Genomic DNA, 22,337 nt, shown 5'->3' with positions numbered 1-22,337 from the left:
CAATCACTTCCTAAGGTTGTCCAGATAAATAAATGGGCCTTGTGATGGAAAATAGGTGTCTCGATAGTTTAAGGACTAGATGTATCAAATTTTCTTAAGGATGTACCTAGGGCTGCAAAGTTTGTTTCAAAGTAGGGAATGACTTCCAATCACTTTCCAAAGATCCTTAAAGGAATAAACAGACCATGGGTAATAAGATAGAGGTCTCGGTAGCTCAAGGATTGGATGTATCAAATTTTTTTAAGGATGTACCAAATTTTGTGGAGGATGTACCAAAGTTGCCAAAGTGCTTTCCGAGGTGAGGAACTACCTCCAATCACTTCTTGAGGGTCTCCAAATGAAGAAATGGACCATGGAAAATGAGATAGGTGTCTCATTAGCTCAAGGATTGGATGTATCAAATTTTCTCAAGGATGTACCTAAGGTTCCAAAGTTCGTTTCGAAGTAGCAAATAACCTCCAATCACTTTCCAAAGATCCCTAAGGGAATAAACGAATCATGAGTAATTAAATAGAGGTTTCGATAGTTCAAGGATTGGATGTGCCAAATATTTTTAAGGATGCATCAAATTTTGTGAATGATGTACCAAATTTTGTAAATGATATATCAAATTTTGTAAAAAATGTAACAAGAGTGCCAAAGTTTGTTCCGAGGTGGGGAATGACCTTCAATTGCTACTTGAGGGTCCTTAAAGGATAATTGGACCATGGGAAGATAGATAGAGATCTCGATAGCCCAAGGATTAGATGTACCAAAATTTCTTAACGATGTACCAACTTTCCTTAAGGATGTACCTTGAGTTCAAAAGTTCATTTCAAAGTAAAGAACAACCTCTAAAGATCTTTAAAGAAATAAATGAGCCATGGATAATAAATATAGAGGTCCTAGTAGCTCATGGATTGGATGTACCAAATTGTTTTAAGAATGTGTTAAATTTTGTAAAAGATGTACCAAATTTTGTAAATAATGTACCAAATTATCTTTATATGTATCTTGGGTTCCAATGTCTATTATAGGGTGGGAAACAACCTCCAATTCCTTCTCGAAGGTTCCTAAAGATATATATGAGTCATGAGAATGGAGATAAGGGTCTTGGTTCTTCTAAGAATGGCTATACCTAGGATTCCAAAGTTCGTTTTGGGTTGGGTGAGGACTTCCAATTACTTGTTGAGGATTCCAAAGGAAAATATACACCATGATAAGTATGATAATGGTTCTGATTCCTCTAAGCATGAATTTACCTTCTTTTTTTTTTTTTTTTTTAAGGATGTACCTATTTTTTATGAAATTAATATAAAAGGTTATATTCAATTTTTTTATGAAAATTATATTTTCTTTTATATTTTATAGTTAAAAATTAAAGATTTTAACCAAACAAAATGTTAGATTCATAATCAAATTAAAATCATAGGAAAAATGATAAAAACACCATCACTTATTGTGATTTTGATATGATAAATTTAAAATGAAAATTAAAAGAAAAATTATGTAAATAATAAAATAGTATTACAAATATATTTTTACTTTTACATGTGAAAGAATTTACAAATAAATAAATTTTTTGTTTAGTATTAATATAAAAAAACTTATATCATAAACCTCTAAATAATAAAATAAAATATTTAAATTTAAACCCTAATTTATCAAATGTATTATTATAATTAATATTTAAAATCATCAAGTATGTTATTTGTGGAATAATATTTTCATTTTTGTTCATTATATATTTTTGTTTTTTATTTAATTTGTTATATTAACTATTTATTATATATTATCATTTTAATTTTAATATGTCAAAAAATAATTAAAATCAATAAATATGGAGAAATTAGAGAGTAAAAAAATAAAAAAATTAAAGAAGTTTTATGAGAAAATATATGAGCATATTAAAAAGAATATAAAGGAAAAAGAGAAAACTAATAATAAAAACTATAATAGGTGACAACATATTATGATGGGAAGAGAGGAAAAAAAATGGAGAAGGAGGTAAGTGGTAAGTGAGATATATTGATATAAGAGAAATAATAAAAATAAATTATACATGTACTTGTCAATATGATATTAAATTGATGTGTACTTTGTCTTTTACTTTTGAGGGTAATTATAGAACGAATTTGAAAGCATTATTGGAGTGCATAAATAGACAATATTTTTTTCCATTTTACACTAAAATTAAAATACAAAAAACAAAATTCTAAAATATCATATTTTTGTTAGTTGATGTATGATTACATGATTTTTCATTATTTTTATTCATTTATAACAATCTAGATTTTAATGAAGATATCCGGGTATAACGATCTGTCTTCAAAAATTTCTATATGTCTATTCTATGTCATTTTAATAAAATTTTAAAAATAAATATATTTTTTAATTTTATTAAACATTCAAATTTTTATTAAAAGACATTTTTCGTTAGTAATATACATTAGTTAGGCATGAGCATGTAAGCTTGGGTGGGGGTTATGTTGATATTTTGTTTGATTTAGGGTGTTTGTAGTTGGCATGGCATATGGGACGATGGAGAATAAAGGGCATAATTTTTAGTAAGTAGGGTCCAATGATGAAGAGGCGCCATGTGAGGAGGGACCAAGTGGCATGAAAGCCAACTGGCATACACTGCTACGAGATATACACTAAATTATTTAAGGTAGTAAAATATCCGACCATTTAGTATCAATGAGATTAAGGAAATGAGATACGGTACCAAAACCAAGACATTGAAAGTGCATATGTGACGTCACTTAATTGATGGTGCGTTTTCAACGCTTACCGAGAAGGGAGCCGAACACATTTTGTTCATTTTTGGGCCTTTAAAGGCCCAATCTAATGTTGCAAGGTGCCATGTTACCAGGACTTGGGCTGTTGTTCTCATTTGAAAACTGTCATGGGCCTCATCTAGGCTTGGTCACATTCTTGTGGAGCACAATCACTAAACCTGCAACCCCCTAGAGTTAAAGGATTAAATAAAGAGGTTTTTTTATTTTAATTTATTTTATTTTATTATGGGGTCATCATGAGGTTCTGATGGTTATGGCAATCAATAATCACAAGCTTATACAGAAATTACTGTACATTCAAAAAGTACCCTAAGATTCCCCTTCTATAGAGTCAGCACTTCTGCAAGTTGAGCAGGGATAGAGAGAGAGAGAGAGAAAGTGGAAGTAGGTGAACCATGGCTTCTGCATCTGTATGTGGATCTCTATCTCCACTGCCTTTCCCCTCCATTTTCAACTCAAAACCTCCCAATTCGCTTCACATCCACAATTCATCTCTGCCATTCATCCCACTTCTTGCCTTACGAACCACTACCCCTCGAAAGAAAACCATCAATTTTCACCACCCGCCTCATGCAATTCCTCAGAAAAGCACCCAACTTTGGAGAATATCCGCTGTATCTGAAGATGCTTTGCCTTCAGAGGTGACCCCACTTGAGAATTCCCAGCAGATAGTGTCCACTAGTGATGAGGGTGTCTCCACCGTTATATCGGCTCTTCTCTTCGTTGCTTTTGTTGCTCTCACTATTCTCACTATAGGGGTAAAGTAAATTTCTGAAATTTGCTCATGTTTTTGGTCGGAATTGATGGGTTCTTGTAGTTTTTGGCTGAAATTATGATTGGGGTTTTTCAGGTTATATACATAGCTGTGTCAGATTTCTTGCAGAAGAGGGAGAAGGAGAAGTTTGAGAAAGAAGAGTCAGCCAAGAAGAAGAATGGGAAGAAGAGGAAGGTGAGAGCTAGAGCTGGGCCAAGGGGTTTTGGGCAGAAGATTGATGAAGAGAGTGGTGATGATTAGAATTCAAAAGAGAGATTCTGTGTAAGCTTCTTGATGTCTCTGTACCACTAGTTTTGCCATCCTTAAGAAATGGTAGAGAATTGTGCAATGTATTCTGTGAAGTTCATACGACAAAAGAAAAAACAAATTCTTGGGTCATTTTTGGAGATTAATTAGAATTTTATGAAATTGTTATGAACTGTTGAGGCCTTCCTCTTTGAGAACACAGATATCTGAATTAGTACTTTTGCAGCAAGACAAATTTGATTGGGAGGCTACCTGCTGTAACTGTTTTCAAATAAAGTCATTCAGTTGTTTTCACTTCATTTTTTTAATGATTGTTTTTAAAAATAATTATATAAATATGAAAAATAAATAAAAATTAAGCACCACATGTAAAAATTATTTTTAAAAATATAAAAAAATATATATTAAAAACATTTTAATTCCTAAACAAACTTTTATTTACAAAATATCTGAAAAACTATCATTCCCACAAAATTCATATCAACTTGTGATTCATGGCTTTTTCCAACCATCCTGAAAATCAATATTTGTTTGTGGCATCTGAGAGACCTTGAGTACTGGAATGCAAGACCTGAATTTTCAAGTTAATTTAAACGAGACATGCATCAAAATTGGCTAACTGGTTTAACCTCCCTACAAACTTGTGTTTAGCAACAGTCATTATTTGACTCAACATTATTATGGAAAGATGTAGGGAAAGCAAGAAGATGTAGCATCTATAAGATACCTGTAATACTTGGCTCTTCCAATTTGCAGAACAGACTTCAATTGTTGATTCAGATTTTGAGCCATCAAAGCCACACTCCTAAGCTAAGTTGACACCTCTAACAGGTTTGACAAACCCCAAATCCAGAAATTTCAAAGAAATAATTTTGCCCCCAAAATAGCATTCTCATTTTTTTTTTCTAACCCCCCTTTGGAGGAAAATGGGCTTTGGATTTAACCACAGATATTCATTCCCAAAACATGTTTAACAGTTAAGGTTTTTGATTCAATAGTGTGCTCTATTCCACTTTCAAATCCAGCTACAATCACTCTACTCTCTACCATCCTCGCATTATTATCTTACCCTCCCTAAAAGCAATCACAATTGGACATACTTGGTTTTCAAATGGTCCCTGCTAATTCAGAGTTGAGGCAATGCCATGAGTATGGTGCAACCAATGGGTGCAATCCCAGGCTGAAATTGGGAAGAATGAAACTACCCGAAAGGTCGACATCTCTTCATTCAGAGAAACTACGTATAATTGGAGGAATAGATTGCATAAAATGAACCATATATTAACACCACCAAGAACAAATACAAAGAAAAAGTAGACCAAAACAAGATACTTTGAGCACAGGAGAAAATTGTACTTTAAAAGAAAGAAAGTAGTCAATAAGCATACATTAAACAAAAATATCCTGGCCTCACCTAAACATCAACAGCTCTCCACATGGCGAAATTTGTACAGTCGCGTTAACATATAAACTACCTCACCATTTTAATCATTTTTTACACCCTTAAAAACTTGTATAGTCATTTATCTCCTCTGCATGGACTTCAAGTGTATTGAACACCCGAACCTCTCAGCTTGCTTGATTATATGTATAAACCTTAAACTACACAATGTACAGTTTTCCAGTACAAGAACAGCTTTATTGCCAATCAGCTCATATCTATCTTAAAGAGATAGTAGAACCATAGCTCTAGATTCCAGAGAAAGAGAAGAAGAAAGGAAGCTCACACTAGCCTCAGTTAGCTGTACAACTTCTTTCTTTCCTATGCCCACCTAAGCAGGGTGTGGAGACTGAATAGCAATTCTCCTTTCTGCAAACAATTTGATGTACAAAGGGTTAGAGAGCTATCTGAACATGGAAGAATCATGCATATGTTAAGATGGTATTCATAACACATAAGAACAAAATCAGAATGAGGAACTAGGCATTGATCATTTCCATACACAAGGGTTATCCAATGTTCCCATTAGGCATTTGGAAGAACGTATGCAATCCTTAGCATTTTGTCTATGAGTGCAGTGATCATGCCATCTAATCAGTAAAATGTCATCAGAAGTCCATATTTCATAGCAAGGCTGAACCAAAAGATCTCCAACCAAAATTTACAAATTCCATTATCAGTGAACTACTAAAAAACTCCTGCCAATATAAACAAGTATGTCTATGGCAGTTTAACCCATGTGTTATCCACCAATCCCAATTTGTCAGTTAGTCGTGTTTATCTAGCAAAAAAGCAGCACGTCCACATCCTAAAAGGAATGAAGAATAAACACAGAAAAAGGCAACTGCAAAGACATGTTTTCTTTCTTAAAAAATGCAGCCTGAGCGACTATTTAATATGCATGCTAAAGTAAAATATGAGGGAAAGGATAGGTACCCCCAGCAGCAACGAGTTTCTCTACACGTGCAACAATATGCTTTCCATAAGTGTATTTCTTCAGTGCATTAAGATGAACCTTAATTCGGGACAAGATCAGCTCACGCTGCTGGTCATCACAAGTCTCCAGCACCTTTTGTACAACATAGTTTGCAAACTGATCTTTCATCATAGCCTAGATGCACAAGCAACAAGAACAACAAAGTGGGAAATAACTATATGTTGACGTAACCATGAAATCAAGCAATAAGCAAAATTTTAATAGCATCAGAATCATAGGATTTTTCCTTTCTCAATTTCTTTTTCGACAGACAGCTGTACTGGGAAAATGAAAGGAACACTAGAACCATTGCTAAAAACACTACAAGCAGAACTAATTTCAAACCACATTTAACTCTGGTTAAAAATACGGAAAAAAAAAAATGTTATTTACCTAGAATATGACATAAAACATTAAGTTCAAGTTCATAAATCTTGTGAAACCGGCTAGAGGTTAAGCTTGGGGAAAGCTCATTTCCCATAAGCCGCTACATCAATAGATGCAGTTCCACTTTAGGCTTACCATGCAAAATTCATGGTTAAGAGAATTCAGAGGTGCCAAGTACAGCATTACCATGGCAGGACAGAGACATTAAATAACAGGTTCCAGAAAAATGTTTCTGATCTGGCTCCACTACCAATCAAAGGCCTTATATAGAAACACTCCCCCATTTGACTTGGTCATTCCATCTAGTGGCAGAAAAGTAAATAGTGATTGGCCAAACCTGAAGAGGCTCATTCTCATCAGTAGTGCCAAGCATCTCATTCACCAGGATCTGGCGCTCAGCAGGACCGCCAAAAGTTAAACACTTCTCCACAACATTGGAGGCAAACTTCTGCTGACTCATCTGAACTATCTTTCCAGCTAATTCCTTAATTATAGCAGAGCGCTCGTGTGGTTGTCCATGCTCCAGAACATGCTGTTAAAAATAAAAGCAAAAGATTGACTAAGAAACAACGAAGTACACACACAGAAACGCCATGACAGGTAATCCAGGAGAACATACATTTGAATATCAATTTAGACCAACAGCAGGGGGCTCAAAAGTCAAACTAGCATCACCCAGCAAGATTTGGCCAGTTCAAGAAAGATATCAAAGCAGCACACTTAGTGATCGCATGAAAGTGACAGTAATTTATAATATCAACAATTTATGCACCCCCAAGTGTCACTGGTATGTGTACATCTCAAGCTAAACACTTTATAGGAAGTTCTTGTTGGTCAGTGCAAAGATTAAGCCTGTCTTGGCACTGGTTGCGCCATTCCAACAAAAATGACTAAGTAAAATAGATTGAGGTATTAAACATGTACAATTTATGCACCCCCAAGTGTCACTGGTATGTGTACATCTCAAGCTAAACACTTTATAGGAAGTTCTTGTTGGTCAGTGCAAAGATTAAGCCTGTCTTGGCACTGGTTGCGCCATTCCAACAAAAATGACTAAGTAAAATAGATTGAGGTATTAAACATGTACAACTGTGTGCACATATGAGTTATGTTTCATCTATTCTTTTCTTTTGGTTCTTTTACTTTCTGGATAAGAAACATATTTTCAGTTTCTTTATCCCTAGTGGGACTCAAACCTAGAACTTCCCATATCCTCTCCACAACCCCTTGCCACTGTTTTATTTTTTATTTTTTATTTTTTATTATCCCAATTGGGATTTGGACCTCAAACCTCTCATAAACCCACCCCTTGCCACTTGAGTAAGACATGAAGGACTTTTGGGTTAAAATTTTAGTAGTAACTTTAAATCAAAATTTGAATACTAGCCACAGAGATCTTGTCAGTCAAACCATCAACCATAGTTGTGATTCTCTGTTGGGTAACTTACAATGGGCAAACAAACATTGAACTCTTGATGTAATGAAAAGAAAATGTAAAAGCAGCCTTACACCAAGGAAGTATACAGACATTAATGCTGGATAAATCAATGATGACTTGGTTGATATACTCAATAAACATCTAAGAAAAAAAGACTCATTGCATATGCATAGAATGATCAAACAAACATTTAAAAGAAGTCTAGGAATTCTCTGAATCTTCAAACTCATACAAGATGCATATGCACATAAAAGGTTTATCAAGGCCCAAAATGCATGAATGTAACCTAGAGCACCAGAGTATCATCTTTTACTGAGTCTTTCTGTCTCAGTTGTCTCCTTGTGCTTTATTTAGAAATCCTTGAAGTAGTAATGTGTGACTAATTGAAGACCAAGAATAGTTGTTGCAGTCTTATCACATTTTTTTGATAGGCTATCGTAGTCTATCATATATAATCTTTGTTAATGAATTTCTAGCAGTTCTTGTCACCTAATAACAGAGTCAAATTGGGAACTTGTTGTTAGGACCTATAACCCTAGAAGCTCTTCTATTGAGCTGTGACTTCAATTACTTCGCAATTTCTTGATCTGTTATCTAATTTATTTACCACAGAGATATTGGATTACAACGATACATCACAAAATAAGTGTGAAACAGTCCCTATGTATATGATGAGGTTCAGAACAGAGCAAATATGGCATTTAAAACCAAGTCATTACTTACTAATAAAAAATAAAAAATAAAACCCATCTGGAATGAGAAGACAGAGAAAGACTAAACAATGCAGTTGACAGACAAGTGCAAAGAATCTATGCTGCTAAAGTTTTATAAGTGGTAAGAGTACTAGAACAGAAAAATGCAAAATGGCTGTAAAATGGGAAATACCAGGCTTGAAGAGCTTAAAGTTGTCAGTACAATGTTCATACAGAAACAATAGAAAAAAGTTGAAAACCATAATCACCACATCTAGTCATCTCAGAAGGCCTGTATCACACAAACAACACTTAACATGACAACGATACTTTATGTCACTGCCAGCTAGTTATAGAAGAAAATGTAAGCCAATACCAGTAGTGTTCTGGAAAAGATTAAAAACCTGAACAACATAATTGCCATACTGATCTTGTGCCAGCATGCTAACAGATCCTAAAATCTCATCCATCACTTTACTCTGGGTTTTTGGATCCCTGCAGTGCTCCAGAACTCTCTGTCACATGAAAGACACATCATATTAGACACACTTCTTTTTTCTCTGCTTTGTATGGCCTATTGGCATCTTTGTATACACCATCTATACTTTTGTGCACTCTTTTGTCTGATGCTTTTAATAGATTTGATCTTTGCCTATGAAAAATATTGGAAGCACTTCTTCCTTATGTCTTCAAATTGAACCCTCAAGATGTAAAAGATAAGCAATAAAAAGTTTCTAACCTGTATCACACGACACCCATATGGATGGGTTGAGAGGGTCACAACCTGATCAAAGAATGTTGAGATGATAAACTGAATAGCATCTTCAGGAACACATTCAATACACTTTTGGATGACATGGTTTCCATTCTGATCACGCACACATCGCATGATATGACCATCAAGCTCCTCAACCATTTTAATCTTTTGGTCTGGATCAACAACTTCTATTGCCTGCATGATTAGAAACATTTTATTATTGCCATCCCCAATGAACTCAAATCAGTCACAGTTCAATTAGGATTAGAACTTTGATGAACTTGCAAGCATGGGCACGTAGCAATTATCAAGATTAGCCTCTCTTTGACTTTCATGTAGTACACAGTAAATTCAGCTGATAAATATAAAGGCAAAGAGATCCACCTTTGAGTCAAGACTACAGAAGCCATAGGGATGACTTAAGACCCATTCCTTTTTTTTTTTTTTTTTTTTATTTTGATAGATAAAGGAAATTCATTAAAAGCCAAAAGGCTAAAGAGAGTATACCAAGATACAAAGGATCAAGAAACAAAAGGTTCTGACCCTTACTTGGTGGCTAACCAGTTTACAAAATCAAACAACGATAAAGTATGATCCTTAATATATACCCTAGCCCAATTCACAAAAGTGTACAAAAAAATGGATTTGATATCTTGGTCGTTTCTTTCCACATCATCGAAGGCTCTTCTATTCCTTTCTTTCCAAATAGTCCACATTAGGCAAAGGGAGGCAGTTTTCCATGCTTTCTCCCTTTTCTTGCCCACAAAAGATCCATACCATCCTAGGAGATTCCTTTTCATAGAGGAGTGCATCAGCCATTGCACCCCAAAAAGGGAGAAGGTTAGATACCATAACATTCTGGCCTTCTCACAAAACAGGAGAAGGTGATCAATAGACTCCTCCTCATTTTTACACAAGAAGCACCTGTTGGGGATGTTCCAACCAAATCTCTTTAGGCGATCAATGGTGAGTAGTCTGTTCCAAGCCGCCTCCCAACCAAAGAAACTAGCCCTGGTTGGAGCCCAAGACGTCCAGATAATACTAGCTGGGAAGGGGTGGTTGATGCCCATTGAGAGTGAGCTATAAAAACACTTAACAGAAAAGGTCCCATTCTTATTTGCTTTCCACCTAAGCGAGTCATCCACACCTCTTCTAATAGCCAAAGGATGAAGTTTGCTTAATAAGTTTTCCACTTCCCCCAACTCCCAATCATTGAGGTGTCTGTTGAAACGAGGTCCCCAGCTACCCCCAACTCCATCTTCCTCCCAGGCCTCAACAACCAAGCCTTTTTTGTTGACTGAGAGATTAAATAAGATGGGAAAAGCTTCTTCCAGAGATTGATTTTCACACCACAAGTCCTTCCAAAACTTCACTCTGGTGCCATCCCCTACAAGGAAGCGGGAGTGAGATCGAAAGTTTTCCCAACCGTTTCTGATGGCCTTCCAAACACCCACCCCATAACGATCTCTAACACCTTTGGAGCACCATCCCCCATCCTGAAGGTCATATTTACTAGAGATAATTTGCTTCCAAAGGGACTCGTTCTCATTGGCAAATCTCCACAACCACTTACCAAGAAGGGCCTTATTAAAAATAGCTAGGTTGTGGATGCCCAAGCCTCCATCCTTTTTAGCGGCACAAATAACCTTCCAACACACCAAGTGAGGTTTGTTTTCTAAAGCGCCCCCAACCCATAAGAAATCCCTTTGGATTTTTTCAAGTCTTGCACAAACTCTCTTGGGGATCACAAAGAGAGAGAGGAAGTAGGTTGGGAGGCTAGAGAGGGTGCTCTTTAATAAGGTTAGACGACCACCTTTGGAAAGGTGTTGCCTTTTCTAGAGAGACAATCTTTTCCTGAATCTTTCTTCCACTGCATCCCACGCACTAGTGGATTTGTAGGGGGCTCCAAGGGGAAGACCCAGGTAGGAAGTAGGTAAACATCCAATCTTACATCCCAAAATTGAGACGAGGGGCTCCATGGGGGGACATTCCCCCACTGGGATGGCCTCAGACTTGCTCAGACCCTGAAATCGCCTCAAACCACATGAAGGTCCAGCTAAGGTATTGCAACTGGACTGCATCGGCGTCGCAGAAGATTAAGGTATCATCGACGAACAGGAGATGGGAAACGATCAGCCCCTCTCTACCTCTTCCTCCCACTTTGAAGCCATAAATAAAGCCCTCATTTCTTGCACGTGATAGCAGTTGGCTAAGAGCTTCCATGGCAAAAAGAAAGAGGTAGGGGGAGAGAGGGTCGCCTTGCCTCAATCCCCTAGAACTACGGAAGAAGCCCGTGGGGCACCCATTGATGAGGATCGAGAATGTGGCCGTGGACCAACACCATTTCATCCAATTAATCCATTTGTGCCCAAATCCCATTCTAGACATCACATCTATGAGGAAGTTCCAATTGACATGGTCAAAAGCCTTCTCAATGTCCAATTTAAGGAGGAGGCCCGGCGCGTTGTCTTTTAATCAAGAATCAAGGGCTTCGTTGGCAATAAGAACAGCGTCTAGAATCTGTCTCCCATGGACGAAAGCTTGCTGCGAATCAGAAATCACCTCTCCCATCACTGATTTCAGCCTATTAGCAAGGACTTTGGCTAGTAATTTGTATACACTCCCTACCAGGCTGATTGGTCTAAAATCTCTTAGGTCTTCAGCCCCTTCCTTTTTGGGAATGAGCAAAAGAAACGTGGAGTTCAGACTTCTCTGGAAGGTCCCATGGAGGTGAAACTCTCTGAAGAGCTCCAAAATTTCTGATTTAACAACATCCCAGCAAAACAACCAAAAGGCCATTGTAAAGCCATCCGGGCCTGAAGCTTTGTCGCCACAGCAGCTGCTTAGGGCTGCATAGATTTCCTCCTCAGAAAACACAACTTCCAGGCTGCTGGCCAAGCCTTCTCCCAGCTCCTTGAAGTTAAGGTCGTTGATATTAGGCCTCCAATCCCCTGGTTCTGAGAGAAGGGATTTATAAGCCCTACAAACGCCTTCTTTTAAGTCATCACTAGAAGAGAGAGTGACCTCATTTATTCTAATTTTAGACAGGAAGTTCTTCCTTGCCCTAGCATTGGCCATTTTGTGGAAGTATTTGGTGTTCTTGTCGCCTTCTTTTAGCCAAATTTCTCTTGACTTCTGTCTCCAAGAAGTTTCTTCCAACAGAGCCCATTTCTTATAGTCCTCAAGAGCCAGATTTTTAGCCTCTACTTCACTAGCAGTGAGGGGGCTGTCATTCTCCCTGGTCTTCCATCGCTGCAGGCGAGAGAAGGCTTCTGCTCTATTGAGAGAGACATTGCCTATCACCTCCTTGTTCCAGTTCTTCAAGTCCTTCTTGAGCGCTTTGAGCTTCTCGGCAATGCAGTGGCTACTATAACCTTCAACAGAATACCCATTCCACCAGCTTCGGACTAGGTCTTGGAAACCATCAATTTTTAGCCACATATTTTCAAAACGGAAAGGGCTTTTGCCTGAGGAGAATCCTCCAGCTTGAAGGACTATAGGACTATGGTCAGAAATCAAACGAGGGAGAGCAGCTTGGGTGATGGCGGAGAAATGGTCTTCCCACTGGTCCGAAAACAGAAAACGGTCCAATCTAGAGGCAGCTTGAAAGTTCAAACCCCCTATCCAAGTGAAAGGGCCTCCAGCCAGAGGGAGGTCCTTTAGCCCCAGTTCCCTTATAACCTCTGAGAATCTTCTCATTTCAGTTGTGAGCCTAAGGGAGTTCCTTCTTTCCTCTGGGAATCTAACAGCATTGAAGTCCCCTCAAGCACCAGGGGTCCTCCCAGAGACCACGGATGGCACTAAGTTCCTCCCAAAAATCCTCCTTTTCACTGCTAATCACCGGCCCATATACCCCACAAAAAATCCAAGTGAAACCATCGACACAGTTTCTGAAACGGATAGACATCCTGCCGCACCCCTAGCATCCACAGAAGCCCAATTAAGAAATCTTCCAATACCCACACTGTTGACCATTTGCTGAGACATCTCTTTCACCTTCGTCTCCAAGAGGCAAACCAAATCTGGTTTTTGGTTCCTTACCACGCCCTTGATCAACTTTCTTTTCTCTGAGTCATTAAGCCCGCGCGAACATTCCAACAGAGAATTTTAATTCTCATTAGTCAACTGGAACCAAATCCCAGGAATTGTGGCCGGACTTTTTAGCTATCCCTGAAGTCTCCCCGTAACTAACAGAGCATTCCAACCTTTTTAACTCTCTTTCGAAACGGGTGGTGCAAGATTTTTTCTTCTTTCGTCGCTTGCAAAGGGTACTATTTCCCGTCCTCAGCTTCAATTTCTCAAGTAAATTCAGAATTTCAACCTCGTGTCCTTCGACAGGCATTCCCAAGACTTTGCTAAAATGGAAGAGATTGGAAATCTCCTCCTCTGACCATACTTCTTCGCGCGGGGAGATAGCTGTGTGGTCCTTCTGCTTCGCCGCAAAGTTTGGGGGGTCGGGCCTCAGGACCATTATCGACCCATCTCTAAGCATCAAGGACAGAGGAATCGGCGTCTCTTCAGTCTCTCTTGACGTCGGGTCCGTCTGTCCAGAGCATCCCCTTTCCCTCTCGGATCCCGTAACCAAGAATGGAGTAGAAGAAGGAGAAGAAAGCATCCCACTCAAGGGGGGTGGAGGGGGCAAGAGCATACCTTGAGGATTGCGGCCTTCGACAGTGGGAGGGAGGTCATTTGCCGACGTTACTTCCAAATGGGACGGCGCTTCCAACTGGGGGCTCTCAGGGGGGGATCCTCTCCTCCGGCGCAGGGAGCAGGTAGGGGTTCCAAGCCCTAAGTCACTGGGAGAAGCTGGGCCAAGGGGTATATAAGTGTTTCCCAGAGAGGCTGAGGAATGGGCCTTCCCTAACCCAGGCCCAAAGGGACGGGCCAGGTCCGGGTGGGCCGAGGGAAGTGTACTTGCTGTACATCTTTTCCTAGATGCAAAATTCAAAATTCCTGATTTTGATTGAGCAATCTAAGAACTATTCTATGTTTTTGGAGAATAATGTTCTTAAGATATCCAGAAAGTTCACTCTATTGTAGAGAAGCTTAATATGATAGCATTATCATTCCTACCATACTAACAGCATTAATGAGCCATCTGTAAATCAAATGACAATCAAGGCGAATGACTGGTGCTACAACTGCAGATAATGAAAGATAGAGAGACCTTTATGTGAACAACACACAATATCACACAGCAAAAGTCAAGTTGAGGTTTAGTGGCAAAACTAATGGTACCTTTTGGATCACTCGACAACCATACATTTGAAGGCTAAGTGTCAGTACATGACCATAAAGCTTGCCAGCCAGTTCTCTTCTCTGGGATACTAGTCCATGCTCAAAAAACTGAAAATTAGAAACAGTTGCAAATGTAAAACCATTTAAAATTATATAATAATAATAATAATAATGTGTGCAGATACACACACATATAGCGCGCATGCAAGAATCATGCAACGAAAAGAGAATTTCATACCTTTTGTATAACATAGTTACCAAACACATCTGTCATCAAAGAGAGAGCTTGGGGAATGATTTCCTGGTAAACCATGTTTTTCTCTTCTGTTGTGGCCGTTTCAAGTTTTTGTTGAATGAATCGGCTTCCATACTGGTCCGCACTGCTCATAGAAGATGTTAATCACATATCAATTGCAGGATACTATTAGAATAACGTAGCACAAAAATCTCTATGAGCAACATATACCTAAACTCAACAACATGACCAGCAATTTCTGAAAGCTCAAAACATTTGGTTTTGTTACTCTTGAACTCTTCAAGTAGTGAGGAGGCAAAGCCTTCATCCATGTTGCAACCAGCATCCAAGTGCCAGGGTGCCATGACTCCCCCAGCTAAGTTTCTCATCCCAGATGGATATCGCATATTGAGATCATTGTGTCTGATAGGACTTCCTGGTCCAATGGGAGAATTTGGAATAACAGGACTTGCTAGGGGACTTCCAGGGTATGACATGCCAACACCAAATGCCGGGTTACCATAGTAACCATGATGATTAGAACCACTAGATTTACTGCCCAAGGGAACACCATACTGTGATTTCTGAGGAGAAAGCAGAGCTCCCAGATAAGCTTTCTGGAGTCCAAGTAAATCAACATACGAATTACCTAAGTAGTTCCTATCTACAGAGGGATCATTAAGAGCAGCAACTTGTGCTGCAGCATATTCAGCCGTCCTCAAATATTGAAGATACATTGGATCCACAAAAGGTGCTTGAAGAGCATTCCCTGCCATGTGATTCCCAATTCTATTGAGATTCTGTGACTCTGATGTAGCAGCCCCTATATTTGGCCCAGAAGCCAAGCCTGCTCCCAAAACTCTTGAATCAATCCCAGGGACTCCCATAGCTGATGCTGCAGCGACATTTTCAAATAATGGTGGCAAATTAGCCGCACCAAGCTGGCTTGCCATCATGGAAGCCAAAGCTGGATTCATGGAATATGCACCCAAACCATAGTTAGGAATTGATGAATTTGTGCTATCTACAAACTGCTGATAATGAGAAGGCAAGCCACCTCCACCGTTATGACTAGACATAGATGATCCTTTCAAGTACGAATTACCGGAGGGAACAGAAGATTTGTGTAATTCAGCTTGCCTATCAGCCATCAAGGAGTTGTTCAGCTCTGAACCAACACCATTGCTCTTAACTGAATCAGAATATGATGCCTTTCCTGACTGAGGAGCAGAAGGAATTTGTAAATGCCCAGATTCAGATTTCTTCAGGTATGAATGTTGCTTAATATTGCTCTGACCACCTTGTAGATTGAAGAGATAGCTTTGATGATTCTCAACATCCTGTTCAATCTGTGATGGCAAATGATTTTCTTCATCAATCACGCCATTTGTTGACAGATCCATACCAGACAAAGCAGCCACCAGATCTGCAGATTCATTCATGCTAGGAGGGACACTATTAAAAGAGCTAGAACCATTAATTCCTCTCTTTTCAGAAATGGCAGTTCTCCCTCCTCCAATGGGTGTAAGACAGGGGCTAGGAGCCCTAGCAATGAGTTGGGGATCAGGAGTAGTGCTTCTTGATAAGGAACCACCCAACACAGAGGCATAAGTATATGAAGTAGGTGCACCAATATTTTGGACCGTTGATGAGCCCTGAACACTTGCACCGGATCGTAAAACATCAGCAGATTTCAATTCACGGCGTAAATGACCCAACTCCGCTTCAACAGAGCCCAAGGGTTCAGCATTTTCATCAAAAGCATTGCGGCTTGCTGGACGAGAAGGGTGTCCAGAGACAGGAGTGGTGCGCCCTAAATCATCCTGCTTCAATACCAAACTAATTGTTTACCAAAACAATCATATGACAATAATTTAGCAGAAATATGAATGGTGCCTCATCATAATGTTTTATCAATCAAACTTGATTCAAAGGAATGATGATACAACAAGGAACAAGCTAACAACTCATCAAAGTTGGCATATTTTAACAATACATTTGAATTTCTACAAAGCATTTAAAAAGAACATGCCTTCAGAACAAAACTAACAGCTTGACGTTGTGATTAACTGTCTCAAACAACAAGCAAATACATATTAAATAGTTTGCCTAAATCTTTATTCTTTTGGAGCCATGCTCTGGACAGGCATGTCACATATATACCCACCCTTTTAGGCTATTGATTTTAGTTAGGCTGCTTCTTATGTTCAATATCATTTGTGCACCACATTCTTTTTGTCAATTCTCTAATAGGTTTTCAGCATACATTTCTTATTTTATTATATATTATTTTCAGTTGGTTCTGATAAAAAAATAAAAATAAAAATAAATAAATAAAAATTGGTTAGAAACATTATTTAATATTTTGAAATTCCTTTTCATAAGCAAAGTAATGTATTAAAAATACAGAAAGGAGAAAACCATAGCACCTGAAACGTATCTATACTCCACCTCCTAGAGGGAGATGAAAGAGGAGACAGGAATCAAGGACCCAGTCCAATGCCCAGCCCAATCACCCTAACAATGAGGTTAAAAAGGGCAAATTACCATCCCAATAGTATTCCTTAGACCAAGAGAACAAGGACTTAAGGAACAAATATTTCAAAGTAACCACAAACAGCTCCATCTAGCCATCATATTACCTGAAACGCTTCACTAACCAGCAGGTAATAGAATCCACCTATAGGCCTAAGCAAACATTGCTAATCACCTAGATAAGCCCTGCCTGCCAGCGAGCGGATAGATAGGGCAGGCAAAGCACAAAGGGAAGGGATGTCTGAGCAATTGAAAGAGTCAGTTTTGACAACCAAGATATTGATAGAAATACTGGGGTTTGAATACCTCTCTATCTGCGAGGTCATAAGTTCTCCCTTTTCTTATATAGATAAGATAGAAAGGATAGACTCAACTGATATCGCTCCTACTTTTCCCCCCACACTGCCAGTTGCTTAATAGCTCCTCTTAAGGAGAAATGCTACAACCAAAGATACCATTTTGATATGCTTTAACCCAGCATCACAAATTATAAAGGTCAACTTTCAGACATCACATTAGTAGAACTTTGCAGTTTGTAGACTTAGCAATCTCGCCACAAACCAAAATGACATTACTGCACCACAGCGTTGGAAGTTGAAAGGTCAATAAGTTTTGAATATTTACTAAAACTTTATGGGAAAACCAAGAATCAAGATGAGGTGATATTGATGGCGATAAATACCTTAAAGACAACCATTTTTTGGGCATGGTTCTATGTAGATAACAAGGGAAATGCCCCTCACAAGGGAAATGCTCCTCACAAGGGAAATGTTCCTCACAAGGATGTTAAATTGGAGATGTACATATAGAATGTGACATGATAAATTTATTTTCATATAAACTATACAGGAAAAGTATATAGTGGTATTTTCCACTTTTTCCTTATTGGCCTCTGTTTGGTATGTTTGAAAAAACCTCATGTCACTAGTAAAATGGACTGCAAAAGGACAAACTGAATTGTGAATAGGACAATCCAAATTTTTCATCACTAATACACCAGTTATTCTTCACGCATCACAAATTGGGGCTGATAAAGCATAGCACATTTGTTCGATCCAAGTAAAGATGTTGAAGTAGATGCCTCAAATGATTAGCAAAAATTAACACCATAAAGTAGAATTAAAAAATTGTGAATCTGGGGGGAATTTGGGAGATCCCTATAAGGTGACCTAATAATAGAGCTTCAATCAAATATGTGTATGGATGAAGAAGGTTTATTAATGCAAAGACACTAGCCCAAGTATTTAAAAATCTCATGTTCTAACATATAAGTTAGAATTTTTAAGAAAGGCCTCAACAAGCAGTATTAGTATATGTATATATATAGGAAAATTAGGATAAGTACATTAATGAAAGTGCCTAGCAGAAAAAGGGGAGCACCAACCCATGTAAACACAAAGTATACAAGCAGCGCACATAATTCCCTCCTTTTTTTTGGCCTTGTATACACCGTGTATACTTTAGGCGTTTTTTTTGGCGCTTTTAATACAATTGCTTTACTTATCAAAAAAAGCACACATACTAAACAGAATGAAAGTGATCAATAACACCAACTGGCTAAAACCAATCCCCATTCCATCACTGAGATCCAATAAGGGCAAAGTAGCCAAACCTAATCCCCCATTTGTCCATACAAACAAAACCTTCAGAACCACACCATTTTAGGAAGAACCCAAATACCATAGTTCAAAAAGGTGCAAAAGCCTTGTAAGGCTTAGGCGCAATACAAGGTGCACACCCAAATGAAGTGAGACACAACTTCAGATGCATGTCGATTTTATAAAATATTAAATATCATCAAATTTCAATTAAACTAACAAAAACTTCATGATTTCAAAACCTTAGAAGAATCATCTTACAAAAAACTAATGAAATTACATAAAGCCTTTTTTTTTTTTTGATAGGTAAAGAAAAAACATGTATTAAAAAGAGAAATGCCAAAAGCGCCCCAAAGAACACAGGGAGCATACAAAGGGGGCCTAAAGCACAACCAAAAAAACAAAGAGGGACTAACAAAAAACAGCACTCCTCAACAAGACCCTACACATAAAGCTTAAATATACTGTCAGAAATTTCAAGAATACAATATTATAGAAAGAAAAAGGAAACAACGAAGAAAGCCTCTCCAACAAGGTGCGCCTATTAGTAGGTGAAGCGTTATAGCTAGAGAATGATTGCACCTTAAGCCTAGGCGCGCTTTAAGCGGACCTGTAACAACTATGACAAATACTTTATTATTTCCCAAGCTATGCTAAATATAGATTAACTAATCCAGCCTTTATAAGAAACAAACCTACAAGAACAAGACATCAGCATAAATGATTCAAATTAACTATATGAAGGTGTAATAGTCCAGGGAAAGAACAGGGAGCCAATTATCATTTTTCCTTCAAAACATGTGCCAACCATAGCATAATTTGACAACCCAAAGTTCTCTATATAGATGCAATTTGTCACATGCCCAAACCCTATAAGAGACAAAACTACATGAACAAGAAATCAACATAAAGGATTCAAATTGACATGAAACATAAAAAATTATCATCATCAGCAAAGAGAGTGAGAGAATATCATTTTCCCTACAAAACACGTGTCAAACCTAGATCTTTAATCTGATGACACAAACTTCTCTATATAGTTTACATGTCCGCCCCTTATAACAAAACTATGTAAACAAAAACTCATAATCTTGACATGTACAGAGGGAGCACATAATCATCCGTTCAAAACACGTGTCAAACAAGATTTTAAAAAGATGACTCAAACTTCCCATATAGATGCAATTTGTTACATGGCAAAGATTGCCAGTACAATAACCGTCAAAATAGACAATCCAAGGAAGGGAATTATACTCAAACCACAATCATTGGAAACATGACAATACAAATTATCCCTTTAAAGCACATGACATACCACAACCTTTATTCTGATGATTCCCCATAGAGATACAATATGATATATGTCAAATATCAACAGGAAACCATAAATGCCGCAACAAGGGCAAATTTTTCCTTGGATAGTCAAACTAGCACCGATCAAAAAGTGATAATCTACATTGTAATCAGAAGATCTCAACCTTGGATATTCAGAAACAGTATGGTAAGTAAGAAGTGGACATAAACCATATAAGCAGCAAAACCACAGAAGAAACTCACCTGAAAAATTTCTGCAAGACTCTTCTGTTTGCTCCCTAGTCCTAACCCTGACAACCCGATGAGTCCATCGCCACCCCACTCTGCTGAACCGCAAAGTTTCTCTGAGTCTGCCTCAGTCTCTTCTTTCCGCGAATTAAACCCTGGTGGCATCGAATACATCGATCTACCAACACTACCACTATCATTTCTATTCATTTTCCTTCTATCTCCAATCCCTCCCAATCCAGAACTCCCTCCTTTCAGTCTTTGAGCAAACCTCCAATCCTCCTTGGAAAGCAATGGAGGTGGGAGCCGTGGGTTCAAATTCACATTTGAATAGTAATAAGAAAGGTAAGCTGGATCAGACCTAAGCTCCTCCTCAGACGCGAACCCATTCCCATTCCCATCATCTGGAAATCCCGGAAAGGCAGCTCCACCACCGAACAAACCCCCAACTGCATTCATAGAACCCTCAACAGTTGGCGGAGCAGACCCACTTCTATACAAATTTAGCTCCTTTTCATAATCATCCGCCTCTTGACGCCGCTGCTCACGAAGCAACAACCCTATATCCTTCTCCAAATCATCCCCAAACGATCCGTCACCGTTTTTGAGCATCGGCCTCCTCCCCAATTCAGACAACATTTTCACCGGCTCCAATTGATCATCCAACAAACCAAAACCAAACCCTAAACCCTAAAAAGCTTCCAGAACCAACAGCCATGCTCCCAAACACCTAAAACCCATGCTTACAACCTCAGAATCTCCTCTTCCAAACGGATAACAAAAAACCAAGACTTTATAACCAAAAACCAATTTTTTCAACTCCACTTCACCACTTCGGACCCTAAAACCGAAACCCCCCCTCGATCAAAACACGAAACCACAACCCAAAACAAACCATCCTCCCGCGAACTCCGTCTCATGAATTACCCAAACAAATTCCCCACAACATATTTTTCCACTTTCCTTCAACCTCGACAACAAAAACAACGGCAGTGTAAGAAAGTCGTTGCGAGAAACCAGAAAAACAAAAACCCAAAAAAGACAGTGAGCTGAGATCAAGAAGAAGAGGAGCGGTATTGACGGTTGAGATCAATCCGGCGGCGATTTGTTCTTACAAGAACCCCTTAGGGTTTTGTTCCTCATCAACAATTAAATACAGTAATGGATTTTTCTTTTTGGGATTTTGTTTTTTTTTTTTGGGGGGGGGGGTTTCTTATTTTTCTTTTATACACCTCAAAAACTTGTGATTAATTGTTAATTATTTTTAATTTTCTAATAATTAATTGGAAATATTCCAAAAAAATAGGTGGCAACTGACTAAGTGAAAACCGACTGATGTTGAAAAAATTGCAGATATTAATGATGTTTGTTTTCCTCGTGTTCCAAAAAACTGACTGCCACGTCATCACTTTAGATTCATTTGCACAGTAAAAGTCGACCGTTAACTCTGTGGTAAATTTATCTTTTAACTCTCCTTTTTTTTTCCACTCTCCTTTTTATTTTATTTTATTTCTTATCTTCCATATCTGATTTTAGCCACATAAACCCAACTTCTGTTTTTGTAATTATATTTTTTTTTAGTTTTTTTTTGTCTAAATAAGATTTTGTTTTAAGAGTCATGAGTTGTATTGAATCTGAAATGTATCCATTATGATTATTTATTTCATATATAAAAAATAAATTTTCTTTTAAATACA

General features: G+C 38.2%; 2 protein-coding genes across 3 annotated transcripts; one reads left to right on the top strand and one right to left on the bottom strand.

Annotated features, from left to right (window-relative positions):
* The first annotated feature begins 3,007 nt into the window (after positions 1–3,007).
* Positions 3,008–4,002, top strand: LOC100248460 (uncharacterized). Its single transcript, XM_002283138.5, has 2 exons — positions 3,008–3,538; positions 3,631–4,002. The coding sequence occupies exons 1-2, from the start codon at positions 3,176–3,178 to the stop codon at positions 3,793–3,795; spliced, it is 528 nt and encodes a 175-aa protein (XP_002283174.1). The 5' UTR covers positions 3,008–3,175; the 3' UTR covers positions 3,796–4,002.
* Positions 4,003–5,115: 1,113 nt separating this feature from the next.
* Positions 5,116–21,870, bottom strand: LOC100243338 (pumilio homolog 2). Of its 2 annotated transcripts, none has more exons than XM_002283155.4 (9): positions 20,656–21,870; positions 15,197–16,788; positions 14,969–15,110; positions 14,731–14,838; positions 9,475–9,687; positions 9,140–9,250; positions 6,943–7,137; positions 6,179–6,353; positions 5,116–5,611 (listed from the first exon to the last, which is right to left on the bottom strand). In XM_002283155.4, the coding sequence occupies exons 1-9, from the start codon at positions 21,277–21,279 to the stop codon at positions 5,574–5,576; spliced, it is 3,198 nt and encodes a 1,065-aa protein (XP_002283191.1). In that variant the 5' UTR covers positions 21,280–21,870; the 3' UTR covers positions 5,116–5,573. The 2 variants fall into 2 exon arrangements, with proteins under 2 accessions (XP_002283191.1, XP_010650999.1); XM_010652697.2 differs by having other exon boundaries at positions 15,197–16,791; positions 20,656–21,849.
* Positions 21,871–22,337: the final 467 nt, after the last annotated feature.

The sequence above is a fragment of the Vitis vinifera genome, chromosome 6 (genome assembly GCF_030704535.1).
Source record: "Vitis vinifera cultivar Pinot Noir 40024 chromosome 6, ASM3070453v1".
In the NCBI taxonomy this organism is placed as follows: Eukaryota; Viridiplantae; Streptophyta; class Magnoliopsida; order Vitales; family Vitaceae; genus Vitis; species Vitis vinifera.
The sequence above is the reverse complement of the archived record's forward strand: the minus strand, read 5'-3'. Positions and strand labels throughout refer to the sequence as shown.